Genomic DNA, 18,305 nt, shown 5'->3' with positions numbered 1-18,305 from the left:
ATAACTTAAAGTTCACATAAAATCCAGTACAATTTAATCAAACTAACAATAATTAAACTTCTCAATCTATAGTTTCAATTCAAAAAACAATAATCGCACAATATATTAATATAATCCCTTTCCCTGATTCCCTACATCACACTTTACAATTTTCATACTAAACCCATCGTTCTATCTTCAGCGATCAGAAACCACTCTCCGTCACCAGCTGCCGAATGAAAACACTCCAATGGTTAAGAACAGTACAGCAACCCCAACCAAGCGCCAAGAAATTCAGCTACCGAAATAGATGAACATATTTATTCTCTTATGGTCAGTGTCATACACCTCATAATGCCAATTAACTATGGTTAACTGTCTAACTGATACAACTTGACGACGTCCATATGTAAAGGGAAATAGACGTAAACGATGGATCTTCACAGTTTTCTACAAATTACAATATTGCCCCTTACTTAGGTAAGGAAAAAACAATAGTAACCCTGGCCTTGATAAATGATATGTCCATTTTATATAATGTTTTACCCCCGTCCCTTGGTCGTTATTAGTAGTGTTTTTGACTCTTTCGGACCACTTTTATTACTAATTTGTGTTTTATAGTGTTTTCGTAGTTTTAGTTGTATTTTACAGGAAATTGCACTCTTGGAGCATTTTCTCGGGCTTTATGGACCAACTACGGAAGCTAGAAGGACACGACCACTTTTGGAGCCCAGGATCGGTGAGAGCCGGTGATTAAGGGCTCGATGATTGGGATCCCGAGGTATTTGGACCAAGTATTCAAGACCCGAGGAGGAAATCCGGATTGGACCGAGAAATCAAGCCCAATCGAAGTTCGAGCCTCAAAGGGGAGCAAGGACCCGATCGGGCAACCTCTAGCCCGATCGGGCGCGGCAAGATCATAGTGCTGTGCATGCTAAGGCGCGCCCGATCATGCGAGCATCTAGCGCGATCGGGCGATGCTGCTTGGGAGGAACGCGAAGAAAAAGTAGCGCCCGATCGGGCGGCCCTTCGCCCGATCGGGCGCGTGTTTTTATAGAGACCTGATTAGTTTAGCCTTAACTTTTGTTTTAGGAAATGTTTATTTACGATTTTGTACGGATTTTTTGTTTATCTTCTTCCTTAGACTTTCTCTCTCTACTTAGGATCTTTTCTCTCTCTTAACTCTTCTCTCAACTCTTGTTCTTGATTATTTCCATTAATACAGATTAGTTTGGTAACGATTTCTCTTCTCTTAATCTTATTTCCTTTCATCATGACTTATTTTATTGCTTTGATTTGTTTAGTTTTTAATATGTGTGAGTAGTTCTATTTCTAGGGTTTATGGGGATCCATAAATAATATGAAGGGGTAATTTGTTGTTGTTAATTATCAATGCTAGATTAATTTCTTATTGATTGATTTAATGCTCTGTGACTAGATTTGCGCAGATCTTTTATGCATGAGTTTGACAACATTGATTCGAGATTCGACAGATGAGAATTAATGTTTAGGTCTAGTTTCATTAGGCAGATTAATTTATAAATGGTTAAGTCGAGATTCGAGAGATGAGATTTAATACCGGTAATTTAATTGTGTGATTGTAATACGTAGCGAAAGCCCTTTACAATCTGGTTAATTGATGCATTGATGATTGAATATTATTGATTATTGGTATTGCATGATAATTTCTTATTGAATTGTTTTAACGTTTTACAATTGCGGCTTGTAAAAGTATAGCAATATTGAATTGATAAATCGAGCAGATGTTAATTTGATATTAAGGGCTATTTTCGATAAGAACTTAGATCTAGTAAATTGCGAGAGCCTGTTAGATCTATGGTGATTAGTAAATTGCGAGAGCCTGTTAATCGTGTTATTTATGCAATGTCAATGATTGATTGCTATGTTTTACCCTGGAGTATTATTTATTGGTGAACCTATACCCTAGATCCTTTCATATATTGTTCTCGCTCTATTCTCAATCTTAGTAGTTTAGTTTCTTATTCGAATATAAATATTGGTTACTCAGATAATTTAGATTATAATAATTAATTAGGAGTAAAAAGACTTGTTTCCCTGTGGAGATCGACCCTACTTCCCTATCTACTTTAGTTAGAGGACTTAGGTATTTACTTTTGATTAGGGGATACGACTTTACCCTGTCCAAATTTGGCGCCGTTGCCGGGGAAGCGGTTTTATTTTTATTTCTGATTGTTTTTGTAGTCTAGATTATTTCCCTTTTTGTCTCAGAGAGCGTTAGTTCTCTGAGACAAATCTCATATTTGCTTCTAGTTTTTGTTTATGCCCAAGTGTTCCAGATCAGGTTACATCTCATTCGATCCTGAGATCGAACATTCCTTCCATAGACAGAAAAATCTCTACAAGCAAACCCTGGCGGATTCTGGTGATAATAACAATAATCACCGAAATCCTCCAACTGGTTCTAGCGATTCAGAGACATCATCAGACGCAGAATTAGAGATGACGGCTCCAAAGAAGCTTAGTGATTATTCACAACCAAAGCTTACGGATTTTCCACATCTCACCCCTACTCCGGCTCTTGATGGGGTCCAATTTGAATTTAAACCTCAGTTTATAACGATGATAGAGAGGAAGCAATTCAGTGGAGCCAAGGGTGAAGACCCGAATCTTCACATTGCCGACTATTGTCAATATTGCAACACCATCAGGCAAGCCGGGGTCACTCAAGACCAAATCAGGGAGATTCTCTTTCCCTTTTCTTTAACTGGAAAAGCTAAATTGTGGTTTAATGGCTTAAATAGAACTACACTTGGTATAACTGACTGGAAAACTCTTGTTTTGAATTTCTATAACAAGTATTATCCTGCAAAACGAACAGCCGTACTACGGAGTGCGATTTAGAACTTTGCCCAAGAAGCCGATGAATCTTTATATGAGGCTTGGGAGAGGTTCAAAGACTTACAAAGAGAATGCCCTCACCATAATTTAGCGAAATGGCAGTTAATCCAAGCCTTTTATAACGGCATTGGAAATTCCTCTAGAATAATTTTAGACTCTGAAACTAGTGGGAGATTTATGAATCTTAATGTTGATGATGCAGGTCAGGTTATTGAAGATATGGCGATACACAATTCCCAATATGGGAATCCCAGAGGATTTGCTAACAAGGGGAAGCATAGTGTCGACTCTGTATCCTTTTTGCAAGCTCAACTAACCTCTATTTGCCAAAAATTAGATAATCTGAGCACTGCTAATGTAGCTAATGTTTCTGCGATTAATAATAATTCTAATGAGGCTTTCTGTGAAAATTGTGGTATTGTAGGTCATTGGGAGCAAGATTGCAGGAGTTCCGTGGAGCAAGTTAATGCCTTCCAAGCTTATAGGCGGAATAACCCATACTCCAACACCTACAATCCTGGGTATCGGAATCATCCGTACCTTTCCTACCGGAGCACTAATGTTTAAAATCCACCACCACAAGAACCACAGGCGCCACAGCAGCAGAAATATTATCATCCCAATGCTAGCCAGAAGAACCAACCACAACAAACCTCCTCATCTTCCGACCCTTCTCTGGCGGAAATTAGAGCAATGTTGGTTAATATGCAAAAGCACATGGAGAGTAGAGATGCGACAATTGATCAAATTCTAGCGCATAATAAAATTGTAGATAATCAAATTGCGCAACTCTCTGCTACTCTACAAGCCCGCCAACAGGGAGCTCAGCCGGCGCAGCTAACCCGACCAACGGATCAAGCATTTGCAATTACTCTAAGGAGTGGTTCAAACTATGAAGGGCCCTCTATGCCCAGAGTTGATGAACCTGTTTTATTAAATAATGCTAATCTTGATTCCGTTAAACCAAACAATGTAGTTGATAGCCCTGCAGGGCTAAAGGATAATACTAACATATCTAATTCTACATTGCAGGGTACAACTCCAGAGAAGGTGGCTACTCCAGACAAGAGTAATAATGCTCCAAAGCCAATTATCAAACTTCCATTCCCCAATCGTCAATTGAAGACAAACTTGGATAAGCAGTTTGATAAGTTCCTGGAGGTAGTAAAAGATTTGAAGGTAACAGTTCCCTTTACTGAATTAATCACACAAATCCCCTCGTATGCAAAATTTATGAAAGAAATATTGACGAGAAAAAGGTCTATTAGTGAGGTAGAGACGGTAGCTTTCACTGCAGAATGTAGTGCCGTACTTCAAAATAAGTCTCCACCTAAATTAAAAGATCCGGGTAGTTTCTCTATCCCTTGTCATATTGGCAATCTCTTGATTGATAAAGCATTATGTGATTTGGGTGCTAGTGTTAGCGTCATGCCATTATCTGTGTGTTCTAAGTTGAATATGGGTAAATTAAAAGCTACCAATATAACTCTACAAATGGCCGACCGTTCTTTCAAATACCCCTTAGGTGTTTTAGAGGATGTCCCCGTTAGAGTAGGTAAATTTTATATACCTGTAGATTTTGTTGTTCTTGATATGGCTGAGGATATGCAAACCCCAATTATTTTGGGTAGACCATTCCTTAACACTGCAGGAGCAGTCATAGATGTAAGAAGTGGTAAGTTAACACTATCAGTAGGGGATGATAAAGTTGTTTTTAATCTGAATAATGCCCCTAAAAGCTCCATGACTGAGGAGAAATGTTTCAGTGTTAATGTGGTTGAAGATTATTCTAACATGCCCCAAGCTCTTGAAAAAGATTCCTTGGAGGCGGTATCTTGTGTTGCATCCTTTTCAGATGAGATAGACAAATGGCAGAAGGAAGTCGATGCAATAAAAAGAGCGCTTTACATTGTTGGTCTTGGTTTCGAGGATGAACAGGTGGAACCGATCGAGCAAGTTGTGCGAATCGAGCCTACAGTAAGTGTTCCGCCAGATCGAGTTGCAAGTCTTGAACGCAATGACAATTTGAAGCAACCTTCGATCGAAGAAGGATTTTTAGTGCGTAGCATTGAAGATTCCCCAGTCCAAGTCAAGGAGGATCCACCGGATAAGGTGATTTGGCGTCCCACAGGGTATGTCAAGAAACCGCATCGCAACCTGAACACCGCTAGACCGGGTGAGAAACCACCCGATCAAGCGTTAGGCCGAGGGTTCTAGACATTGTACTTGGTAAGAGGGTCGTGCGGGACCTAGATAAACCAGCGCTTTATGGGAGGCAACCCGTATTTCTTGCTTTCTAGACTAGTTTTCCTTTTTATTTATCTTTATTTTTATTTTTGAGAGGCAAGGAGAGTGAAATTTTACCGGTTATAAGTGTTTTTGTACAGGTACAGGTAAGAGGTCGAAAGACTTAGATGAAATTTTGAAGACGAAGAAAAAGCTAAGGAATGCTGACCGGGCACGGGCCCGATCGGGCGGAGCTCGCCCGATCGAGCACGCAAGCATGGAAAATTCCAGTCTTAAATTCGCCCGATCGGGCGTGGCTGCCCGATCGGGCGCGCAAGGAGGGCTGGAAAGTCGAGCAATTTTCGCCCGATCGGGCGCGCAAAGAGCGTCAGAAACTCGAGTGACATTCGCCCGATCGGGCGCAAATCGAGTGAAGGAAAAGATATGTCGGGCGAGTAAGAGGGCGAAAATTTCGTTCATGTTCGCGCCCGATCGGGCGGAGCTCGCCCGATCGGGCGCGCCTATTTTGGCCGTCCCTTTAAACTTTTCCTCCTCTTTCTTTCCTCACTTTCTTCTTATTTCATCTTCTTCTCCATTACTTTCTCTCTCTAAAACCTCCATTTTTACACCTTCAACTACACTTTCAATCCAAGATCTCCTCAAATTCATCCATCAAAACCTCAATATTCTTACATATTATTAATCCTCACATCTTCCTCTACATTTCCCACCTATTTTCTCCCACTTTCTCTCATACTTCCTTCAAACCCCTTGAGAGAGAAAGCTCCAAGCATCAAATTTTTCCACATATAATGGCCTCAAAACGTTCAAGGACACAAAGGGGTGAGAGTTCGAGGACACCTCAGCCAACGGTCAACCAGGATCTTCAAATTCCGGGATGGGAGGAGGTTATCATTAACTCGGAGGAGCAACGGGTTAGGATGTTAAACCTCATCGATCGCCAGGTAATCTCTACCCGTTTTATTCATCATCCCACACTAGTTAGGTTAGGCTTAGATAAATATTTGGAAAAATTGTTCAAAGGTATAGGCATGAGTGGTTTCTTTCAAATGTGCCATGATACGTATGACTACTTAACATTAGAATTTATTTCAATTTTTAATGTTATTAAAATGAATGCACTAATTACTCATGTACAATTCCGATTATTAAACAACGATGTGAGACTAACTCTTAAAGAATTCGGAAAGTTGTTTGATTTGAAATCGGATAAACCGATTGAACCCTCTCAAGACCACACCGCCGTGGTCTATAAGAGGCTAACTGGGGAGGATCTAGTTAACCTCCAACATGCCAAAGGGACGTGGATTCAACATCCCGTCCCAAAACTTTGGCAAAGATTTGCCGGCCTCACTATTTTTGGGAGGCATGAACCGGCAAATGTTAGGAGAGATGAATTGGAACTTTTGGCATCCGATATAATTCCTACCGCCGAAAAATTGAACATACCCCATAGGATAGCCAATCACTTCCAAAGGGCGGCCAATGCGGCCGAGGCTAGTAGGTCTAGGGCGCCTATTTATTTTGGGGGGTTAGTGACCCACATTGCTAGAAAACACCTAGGTTGGAACTCTGATGGGCATAGGAAAGTTGTAGGATCAAACCTCATGGACCTAGCCTATTTAGTGAGTTTGAACTGCGTGCAACCCGTGGGTAGTGACACTTGGTGGATAGTCCACCGACAATCGGGTAGGAGGGATCAAGCCTTTACCTTACCCAACCCCGCCTTGACCAAATTTGAGAAGGGGAAGCCTTCTTATACTATCGAGATTAATGGTCAAGGTGAGGTTCAACCACCTCACCCTTCACCACAACCCCACCAATCCCCCCTAGACCATTCCCCCTCTCACCATTCACCACACTACCCACCACCTCCACCCTTCACCTATGGCATACCCACTTCCTCGGTAGACTATAACGTCGACCCCAATGCCCCTTATGACTTTTCGGCTTTTAGGAGCCAATTAGACCGTATCGAGACGGGGCAAGGGAGAGTTGAGGGTATGATGCAAAACCTAGATTCTAGGTTAAGCACCTTAAATGGGCGGGTTGGTTACATAGAGAGGAACCTCGGGAGGGGTCTATACCCCATGTATGACGATTATGCCCGTCGGGGGGCTATTCCTCCCGATTCACTTACTCCCGATTGGTTCCAATACCCCCAAGGAGGGTATTCTCACCCCGGTGCGTATGGTACTTATGTGGACTACTCTTCAGTCCACGGATATGGGGGTGATGCTCCTTTTGGGGGTATGGGGGGGAATGTGGACTCTAACTACTTTGCAGGTGGTTCGGGTTACGGTGGTGCTGGACCGAGCCAGGGTGGTGCCGGCTCGAGTCATGGAAGAGGATATGAGAGGATGGATGACGATGAGGAGTAGCTCTTCCTAGCTACCCTCCCAAGTCAATGAGGGCATTGCTTGATTTGGCTTGGGGGGAGATTTCTTGTATATATGGTAATCCTCTTTCTCTTTTCTCTATTTATTGCTTTCCTAGTGTAGTCTTTATTGCTTTCTTATTTATAAAAAATACAAAAAAATATTGAAAAATAAAAAAATTCAAAAATACGTTCCAATGAATTATAAATTATGCTTCCCTGTGCCCCTTACTTGAGAAAATTGTTTTGATTCCTGGTATTTGATGATAGGCATTGTGGATTAGTTGATCATGATTTGATGTTTGATTGTCTTGAAACCTTAACATGCGTCAATTTTGTCCAACTACTTGTGAATATAGTGCTTGACTAGTTGATTTGGTAAGGAATATGTGATAGTTCCATAGTTCCTGGTATGTCAATGAATTTGAGTATTGGTTTGCAACTATTAGTAATGTTTATATGATTCATTATTATGCACATTGATGAGGACGAAGGCATTTGTTCTTTTAGGTAGCCTCTAGATATTGTAGATACATTTGTTCCCTTCTTGCTACCCATGTTGTTGCCTTGAATTTTTGTTGTTTATTAGCCGCATTACAAGCCTATTTTGCCCCATTGGTTACTAGTCCCAAGTTTGGCTTGGGGGAGCTATTAGTGAGTGAGGTGAGGGATTTTGTAGTGTGCTTATTATTTGCACAATTTGGGTGGGTTTTTGAGAAGTTATTTTGTTGTTATTCATGTTTATTTTTGATGAGTTTGAGAGTTATATTTTCTTGAAAAAAATAAAGCATGATATTATGAAAAAAAAGAGAAGTTAAAAGAAAAAAAAATGTGAAAAAAATAAGTGAACTTCAAAAGACAAAAATGTTCAAATGTTCTAGTCGGAGGTTGATCAAAGGAAAATAATTTTGAGCCTCAATGAAAAATTCAAGTTTGGAAAATAAAGTTTGTTTATTCACTCTACTTCTTCATTATTATATCTTATGAATGAAATTGTAAGAGTTGGGTTTATTTATTATGATTGGAGTATATTTGGTTGATGTTAGAGTTGGTTATGTAGGAGATGTATGATCATTATTTATTTTAATCATGGGTTTTATTAGGATATGTCTCCTTTAAGCATAGCTTTTCTCTCACTTATTTCCAAATTTATCCTACCCTTTACCCTAGCCTTACATTACAAGCTTTAAAGACCTTCTGACCTTTGTGCATAGAATTGTATGAATGTGAAAGTGTTGTTTATCAATGCAAGTTATGATTTGGCATATTTCGAGTCGACTAGTAGGATTGAGCGTTCATTGTTTTATACACATGAGAGTGTGAGTTGGGAGGGCATTGTTCACATAAAGGGGTTGGATGGAGAACGATCGAGTATATCTTTTACTCGCCACAAAAATGAGAGTTGAGTGCGTGAGCACTAGTCTTGAATTCTATATGCTCTTGTGGTTTGCTCTATTTGACAATTGTTAGGGAAGATTGATAATTAGATGGATTTGATTGGTTGATTTTGAAACATATTTATTTGATTTACCCTGGATCGTTGTGCTTGATTTTTATTATTGGGGTGAAGTATGTTTTATATGTTCATTGCTGAGCTCTTTGCTTAGGGACAAGCAAAGGTTTGGCTTGGGGGAGTTTGATATGTCCATTTTATATAGTGTTTTACCCCCGTCCCTTGGTCGTTATTAGTAGTGTTTTTGGCTCTTTCGGGCCACTTTTATTACTAATTTGTGTTTTCTAGTGTTTTCGTAGTTTTAGTTGTATTTTACAGGAAATTGCACTCTTGGAGCATTTTCTCGGGCTTTATGGACCAACTACGGAAGCTAGAAGGACACGACCACTTTTGGAGCCCAGGATCGGTGAGAGCCGGTGATTAAGGGCTCGGTGATTGGGATCCCGAGGTATTCGGACCAAGTATTCAAGACCCGAGGAGGAAATCCGGATTGGGCCGAGAAATCAAGCCCAATCGAAGTTCGAGCCTCAAAGGGGAGCAAGGACCCGATCGGGCAACCTCTAGCCCGATCGGGCGCGGCAAGATCATAGTGCTGTGCATGCTAAGGCGCGCCCGATCGTGCGAGCATCTAGCGCGATCGGGCGATGCTGCTTGGGAGGAACGCGAAGAAAAAGGCGCGCCTGATCGGGCGGCCCTTCGCCCGATCGGGCGCGTGTTTTTATAGAGACCTGATTAGTTTAGCCTTAACTTTTGTTTTAGGAAATGTTTATTTACGATTTTGTACGGATTTTTTGTTTATCTTCTTCCTTAGACTTTCTCTCTCTACTTAGGATCTTTTCTCTCTCTTAACTCTTCTCTCAACTCTTGTTCTTGATTATTTCCATTAATACAGATTAGTTTGGTAACGATTTCTCTTCTCTTAATCTTATTTCCTTTCATCATGACTTATTTTATTGCTTTGATTTGTTTAGTTTTTAATATGTGTGAGTAGTTCTATTTCTAGGGTTTATGGGGATCCATAAATAATATGAAGGGGTAATTTGTTGTTGTTAATTATCAATGCTAGATTAATTTCTTATTGATTGATTTAATGCTCTGTGACTAGATTTGCGCAGATCTTTTATGCATGAGTTTGACAACATTGATTCGAGATTCGACAGATGAGAATTAATGTTTAGGTCTAGTTTCATTAGGCAGATTAATTTATAAATGGTTAAGTTGAGATTCGAGAGATGAGATTTAATACCGGTAATTTAATTGTGTGATTGTAATACGTAGCGAAAGCCCTTTACAATCTGGTTAATTGATGCATTGATGATTGACTATTATTGATTATTGGTATTGCATGATAATTTCTTATTGAATTGTTTTAACGTTACAATTGCGGCTTGTAAAAGTATAGCAATATTGAATTGATGAATCGAGCAGATGTTAATTTGATATTAAGGGCTATTTTCGATAAGAACTTAGATCTAGTAAATTGCGAGAGCCTGTTAGATCTATGGTGATTAGTAAATTGCGAGAGCCTGTTAATCGTGTTATTTATGCAATGTCAATGATTGATTGCTATGTTTTACCCTGGAGTATTATTTATTGGTGAACCTATACCCTAGATCCTTTCATATATTGTTCTCGCTCTATTCTCAATCTTAGTAGTTTAGTTTCTTATTCGAATATAAATATTGGTTACTCAGATAATTTAGATTATAATAATTAATTAGGAGTAAAAAGACTTGTTTCCCTATGGAGATCGACCCTACTTCCCTATCTACTTTAGTTAGAGGACTTAGGTATTTACTTTTGATTAGGGGATACGACTTTACCCTGTCAATAAACTTCCCAAGTTTATCTTGGTGAACCTGGGCAGTGATATGTCTATTTTATATAGTGTTTTACCCCCATCCCTTGGTCATTTTTAAGAGTACTTTTGGCTCTACGGAGCCACTTTTATTACTAGTATGCATTTTCTAGTATTTTCGTAGCTTTGGTATTGTTTAATAGGAAATTGCAGATTTAGAGCATTTTCTCGGAATTATATATATGAGACACTACGAGCATTAGAGTAGGATCGCATTTATATGACCACATTCCAAAGCCCGAGATTGCGTGAATCGAACCGGTGATTAAGGGCTCGACAAAGAAGAAGAGGCCGAGGCAATGTAATAATCCCCCGCAATTTTGTGAAATTTATAATTATATTTTATTGTAATTATTCAAATATTTTATAAATATGTATTTGTATAAATTATTATAATATAATTAAGTAGTGATTTATGCATATTTTATTAATTAGAATTACTTAAATGAGGCATCTTATTTTACTAATATATTTGACTAATTATTCTTATCACCTAAAACCCACTTATTTGAGACCAAGTAAGATTTCTAGTCCTATTAGGATTAAAAATAATAAAAAAACCATTATCAACATTAAAGACTTAACCCATTCTCTTAAATCTCCATAAAACCCTCAAACTCTTTCCCTCAAATTTCACGTAGTTCATACCACTAGACCACTACTACTATTGCCTCTTGCTTCCCCTGCTTTCATGAACATCAACTAGGAAAAAAAATTGTCACTGCCTAGCCAGGCCGCCCACCACCGGTGCCGCCACACGACCTCCGGTGAACACCGCGGCTTCACCCCACGGCCACCAGTTCGGCCCTCTTCTTTCTCTCCTTCCTTCTTTCTTCCTTTTTGTTAAACTATTTCAAGTTAAAATCTTTATTAAAATTTGTTTTGAAATTGTTATTTTTATTGTTTGATGGTGATTATATATCTTAAAAGATTACAAATTTAAGAATTATGCTATGTTTGATTTATGAGATAAAATTTCAGATTTAATTAGTTAAGAAAATTAGGGCTTAAATCTTGATTTTAATGATTTTGGGCTTAAAACGTGTTAATCAAGTTACCTAATCATACTATGTTTAAATTATATTATGTTAAAGTTTAATTATATTGATGTTAAATAAGATTTCAGATTTCTAAAGTTTTGATTTTGGGTTTTTGATTTGTATTAGTTTCATATTTTCATGTTTCTAATTTTGTTAGATGGTTATTATGAGTATTTTGTAATTATACAATGTTGAACTTTAAAGTTTACTTTCATAACTTAATTTTCAGATTTTTATCAATTGTTTTTGGAGTCTTTAATCACTTCAAACTAGTGGATTTTTGGGTTGAAAGTCTACTAATCTACTATATGGTAAATGGGAATTTCAATAACTTCAAAATACTTGTTTAAAATAAAATTTCAGATTTTTATATAGTAAGGTTTAAACATGCTGTAATTTCAAGTATAAGGGTGTGTTTTAAGGTTTTTATGAAGGATACTTAAAGAACTATATATAAGCTTTTGATTTTAATTAAAGGGAAGGTTTTAAAGTGTTGTTTAATTGGATTTTGAAGGTTTTAAAGTAAGTTAGTATTGCTGTAAATTTGATTGCTCGGATATTGATTTTGATTTTGTTGTTTGGTTTAGGAGAAGACTTTATAGAAGGTGTTTTTAGCTGTAAAAGTGGTTTACCAATTTGTTTATTATTCAAGGTACGTACGACTTACAAAACCTTGCCTTTAGATGCATGTTTAGGGATGTATCAAGAACCTAATATCATGTATAGAGAAGACTGGGCTAAATTGTTTGGTTATACATTGTGATTTCCGTATTTTGTGTATGAGGCATGTTTGAGATATAAGTATATGACTATGGTTGTGGGTGATGTATAAGTGATTTTCTTATCAATTGGATATGTTATGATTAATTAAAGTTTATGGATTGTTGGTTGTCTATAAGTGGAATTTATTTTGATAATGGTTCCATGAGGTTAATTTTCAATACTCATTCATGAATTAATTATGATTTGAGTAGGGGGAGTTTATTAAAGTCTTTTAAGACGAGGTTCAGGATTTGAAGTGCCCTATGCACTTAAGGTGTTTATACACCGAGGTAGTTAAAGGATTCAATACTAAATATTGTTTTTCACTAAGAGCATGCACAATGGTTGCCCACAACCATTGTGGTTATTGCTTATTTTATTAATTTCTACATCTTCCACCTCACCTATAACCACTCTTATACCCATTTAATAACCAATGTCTCCCAATAATTAACCACATCTTTTTGGTTATACATTTTCTCTCTCCTACTTTTACCCAACTCCACCACACAATATCTCTCTTAAATCCTATCATATATAACTAATACACTTGGTAATAATCAATTAAAACTAATAATTGTTATTAGCATACAGTAATTAAATAAAATGACTTATGTTTAAAATTAATGCATTATATTATTTAATTAGTAAGTAATTAGTCGTTATTTAAGAAATACACAATATATAATTGCAACTTTACTAAATTCGATAATAATAAAAATAGTACATATTCTATCAAATGACAACAATCTTTAAAAAATAAAAACGAACCGTGCTTGAGTACAAATACAATAATTTAATGTTACGATTATACAACTATTAACGCAAATTATTTTGCCTACTGTGCACATATGTTCAACTAAGTCTTTCTTTAAGGATTTATGCATAGCTTCATCACGAACACGAGCTCTATTAGACATATAAATTTCCAAAATTGCAATTCGGTTGTTGCTATTTTCGAACTGAAAAGGCTCTTCAGTGTTTCTATTACTTGAAGACGCGTTTGTAGCTTGATCATATTCATTTGGATCGTAATACGCTTTATACGTATCTCTTTCGTCCTCAACGATCATATTGTGCATAATGATACATGCTATCATTATTTTTCCTAACATTGATGCGTCACGAGCTAGAGCAGGATTCCGTATTATTGCAAAACGAGCTTGTAATACTCCAAAAGCACGCTCAACATCCTTTCGTCTAGCTTCTTGTAATTTGGCAAAAAGACCTTCTTTTTCATTTTGGGGTAGTGATATTGTAGGAATGAATGCTGCCCATTTAGGATATATGCCATCAGTGAGATAATATCCCATATTGTAATGGTGGTCATTCACAACATAGTTAATAGAAGGTGCACGACCTTCAAAAACATCGTTAAACAAAGGGGATCTACCAAGAACATTAATATCATTACGACTACCTGGTGTCCTAAAAAAGTATGCCAGATCCAAAGATCATATGATGCCACAACTTCCAATATTAATGTGGGCTTACCTGGTCTTCCAGAAAACATACCTTTTAATCGAAGTGGACAATTTTTCCACCGCCAATGCATGCAATCAATAGAACCTAGCATACCTGGAAATCCTCGACGTTCAGCAATTCTTAGAAGTCTTACTAGATCTTCTTCATTGGGCTTTCTAAGGTATTAATCACTAAAGTAAGAGACAATTCCTTCCACAAAATGTTGTAGTGAATCTCTTGCAAGAGATGCACTAATTCGAATGTAGTCATCTACAGAATCAGCAGAGGTGTCATAAGCTATTAGCCTCATAGCAGCTGTGCATTTTTGCAATCTAGAGACACCAAATCTTCCTGCAGCATCTTGTCTTTGTTGAAAGAAGGGATGACGTTCTTCTAAAGTTTGCTTTATTCGGAGAAATATATGTTTGTTCATGCGAAATCTCCGACGAAATAACTGTGGGGGAAACACAGGATGGTCAGTAAAGTAGTCATTCCATAAACGATTGAGTCCATCCTCACGATCCCTTGGAACGGGGATCCTTAGTGCCCTTGGAACTTGATTTAACATTTGATATATTTCAATTGGATTGGACATAAAAACTTCATCCATCATTCGGTTAACAAGACGATTGGCTTGCCTTCGTCTTTCATATCGTTGTGTTTGGCTATTTTCTGAATTGGATGAAGAATTAGAAGAGTTGGAGCTTTTGTCAGATGACATGTTATTAAAAACCAAGTTGATATGAGAATGGAAGGTAGAAGTTTTTTAGGGGAAAATATGGATGGTTAATCAAGTGAAATGTATCTCATCCATTTTATAGAACAAATGTGTTGGGTATGTAGTCATCTTTTATTGTCTTATATGGTGAATTTGAAGTCTTGCATGAATGCAGTGATTCAGAAAAAAAATTAATAATTTTTCAGTAATGTTGATGCATGCATTTGTATTGTCAATATCACCTTAACATTGTTATGTACGTAAAAGCAATGTAGTGTTACTATTACCTTTTCAGTGTTAAGTACATCAGTGTACAATGTTTATCACTATTACTTTTTCAGTGTTAAGTACATCAGTGTGCAGTGTTTATCACTATTACCTTTTCACTGTTAAGTACATCAATGTCTAGTATCTAATATTTGTTTTTCAGTGTTGGGTACATCAATTCTTTTTCAGTGTAATGTAAATCAATTTACATCTTTTGCTGTGAAATATCAAAGTGAACTGATGGGTATAGTCAAATCAATAATAATTATATGTATATAAAGCATATCGTATAATACGATTTTAATACTAGATATGTAATAAAATTGTTTTTTTTTATATTAGTAATAACATTACAATGTAACATTCATTCATATCCTAAATCAACAACACATTCAAAATTGCGAAAATAAAAATCGAACCTTAGTACATAAAACAGAAAACTAAAAAGCAAATTATTTGAAATTAAGCTAAGCAACATTTAAACTATGATTAACCATACACCTAGTACATCAGTCTGAGGGGAACAACTTCTTCAATAAATTGTTCCTTAGTTCTTGATCTTCCGAAGATAGGTTTGGCTTTGAATCGAGGTGTTTAAATAACTCCATATTAATCTTTCTTTGCTTCCTTGCTTCTTTCTCCCTTTTTAGTTGCAACCTTGAAAGTTCCACTTGATTTTTTGATTGCCTTATAAGGTTCATGTTCTGGGCCGTGTCCAACCATTGTTGCCATGCTGCAAGTGGCATATTTGCCATCTTGCTCTTTCCTTTATTTTTGCTAGATTCGTTGCTGGAAGGCAAGCCTGAATACCCAATATCACCACTGGTTGGTGTTTCCGGGTTTGATGAAGATGAGTAGTTGCCAGCTTCATTGATACATGATCTCTTTGAGTCACTTCCTTGAGTATATGTTTTTTGCTTGCATTTTTGAACAGTATCTTCACTTGGTTTCCACGCATCATGTTGTATCAAAATGTCCCAAATATGCTTGTCTTGAAAGGTTTTAGACATAATGATGTCTTTGTTTTGTCAGCGGCATATATACTATATGCTACCTTCATAACATCTTCATCATTGTGACCACTTCCCCTCCTTGATTAGCATGAGCATGTGAACCACAAAATTTAGAACATGAAGCATTGATCCTTCTCCAACGGTTTCTAAGTTGCTCCGAACCCCTCATTTTCAACAAATCTTCTCGTGTTACCCCGTCAGTACCTTCTTCGAAACAACTTTGTTTGTATAATCTAACATTATTAATTTCCTCAATTTTCCTCCAAAAAACATCCCCTTTTTGGTTAGTGTTAGTTTTTTTATTTTGACTAACCTCAAGCCAAGCCTTCACAAGAACCACTTCTTCAGCTTTTGACCAAAACTTTGTTTTTTCCATCTTGATTGCCTTCTTCATGACCTCATTCATTGACTTCAACTGCTGGTTCATTGTCATCATCTGATCCAGTCGAAGTGTATGAGCAATTGAAACTCGGAAGTACACTATCATCACCTTGTGACATATGAAATTGGGACATAGGAAATGTTGGATCACCTTGAGAGATTTGAATATTCTCAAAACATGGGATAACATTTTGAGAATATGAATAATTAGGATTTTGTGGTGGTTGAAAAGGGAAAGGAGTAAAAGTACTTGGATTTGAGAAATTGAGATTTTGTGAACCATAATTCGAAAATTGTTGAAAATTTGTATCTAAATCTGAGTTGAGATCAATTGGAATGTTAGAATAGTAAGGTTGAAGATTTGGATTATTTTGGGGTTGTGATGAGTTTTGAGATTTTGTGGGTTTTTTTTTCTATTAGATTTTGGAATATTCATCTCTACACAATTTGATAATAAAGAGAGTAATATTCAGTAAAAAAAAATTGTTTCAAAATACCTTAATATTGGGCTCATTTTATAGAGAAAAATAAAATAGAGCCGTTGGTTTTTTTTTTTTTTAGAATTGTATTTTAAAAATTATGGCCGTTACAAAATTACAACGGTAATAAAATCAGAGCAAATCTCAGCCATTGATTAAATGAATAGGTGTCACAATCTCAAGAAGCCTTGTCATTATGTGTCACTATCAAAACAATAAAATATTCCATGACCAAGCTACAATAACCGATTATTCTACTAACCAGGTTATTAAAAATTTCCCCCAAAAATTTCTCTCTCTTCATTATTTTATTATTATTCCACTTTCTCTCTCTTAATAACCAACCTCAATAACCAATGGTTGGGTATACTCTAAGGAATCAAGAATTGAATTGGTGGAAATTTGGATTGCTTGGAATGATGTGATATTTGATTGATTATATTGTTTTGCATATGAGTCATCACCAATTCTAAACTTGTAAATCACGTAAAGTGCAAGATGGATGAACAATAAAACTCTGGATTTGTGCACATCTGGAGTAATGACAATCAGGGGTTGGGGTACATGGGGTATTAGTCGTGCACGTTTTTAGAGGTCGTCTGATCTAGGAGTCTCTTATATCAAATACTTTTCAAAAACTAGGAGTTAGATGAGATCTCATTCTAGCTACGGTCACGGAGTTGCGCCCGTGGTCGTTAGATGTTTTATTGATGTTGTCGAAAGGAGGCATGAAGTTTTTCTTTTATTGATGTTCCAAATGGAGCATTGTTTGGACAACCTTGTCTATTGCTTGATCCAATGACTATAATGAAATTAATGAATTGTCATTAAACAGAGGAGTCTTAGTACGTAGTGTTTGAGTAGTTAATTAAATTGTATGTCATGATTGATTATTGGTAACATGCTAGGGATTTCTTATTATATTTCACAGCTGGTATGTACTCAGCTTTGCTGATTGCGTGCTTTTGTGTGCTTTTCTTTGGTCATGGCCTTCGCCTTTCAATGACCCTGTTATGATCCAATTTTTACACTTGTAATATTGGGGAGCAGATTAATCATAGGTATTTGTATAAAGTGGGACTTGCATCAAGTTATGGGTAATTGAGTGAAGAGTTGGTTCTACTTATGATTTATTTTTTGCAAAATATTAAACTTTCTTAAACTCTGCTTTGATTTAAATGCTACTTTGTTAATTGGGTTTTGAATAAGGGCCTTAATGGTTCCAACTTGTAAGATTTAGTTTGGTTTTTTAATTATTGGTTTGAAACTTTACTTTAATTAAACTAGTTTTCCGCTGCTAAATTCTAAAATAGCCTCAACGTTTGAACAAGTGGCTGTAGCACGTCAGTAATTCTCTTGGATTTTGTTCAGGGTATTCACAGGTTTA

General features: G+C 36.8%; 1 protein-coding gene and 1 non-coding gene across 2 annotated transcripts; both read right to left on the bottom strand.

The window, feature by feature from the left end:
* Positions 1-2,841: 2,841 nt before the first annotated feature.
* LOC145564664 (small nucleolar RNA R71) lies at positions 2,842-2,948 on the bottom strand. The gene has a single exon (XR_014094879.1). It is a non-coding gene; the product is annotated as a small nucleolar RNA R71 (small nucleolar RNA).
* A 10,383-nt stretch (positions 2,949-13,331) lies between these two features.
* On the bottom strand, positions 13,332-14,172 carry LOC145634123 (uncharacterized). The gene is made up of 3 exons (XM_081685557.1): positions 14,112-14,172; positions 13,439-14,016; positions 13,332-13,346 (listed from the first exon to the last, which is right to left on the bottom strand). The coding sequence occupies exons 1-3, from the start codon at positions 14,170-14,172 to the stop codon at positions 13,332-13,334; spliced, it is 654 nt and encodes a 217-aa protein (XP_081541683.1).
* Between the last annotated feature and the right edge of the window lie 4,133 nt (positions 14,173-18,305).

The sequence above is a fragment of the Chenopodium album genome, chromosome 1 (assembly GCF_948465745.1).
Source record: "Chenopodium album chromosome 1, dcCheAlbu1.1, whole genome shotgun sequence".
NCBI classification, from domain to species: domain Eukaryota; kingdom Viridiplantae; phylum Streptophyta; class Magnoliopsida; order Caryophyllales; family Amaranthaceae; genus Chenopodium; species Chenopodium album.
The sequence above is the reverse complement of the archived record's forward strand: the minus strand, read 5'-3'. Positions and strand labels throughout refer to the sequence as shown.

Coding starts and splice junctions, on each gene's coding strand:
- LOC145634123 (XM_081685557.1), bottom strand. CDS start 14,172: ATGCTAGGTTCTATTGATTGCATGCATTGGCGGTGGAAAAATTGTCCA. Junction 14,017..14,111: donor TTGTCCACTTCGATTAAAAG/GTATGTTTTCTG, acceptor TTAGGACACCAG/GTAGTCGTAATGATATTAAT.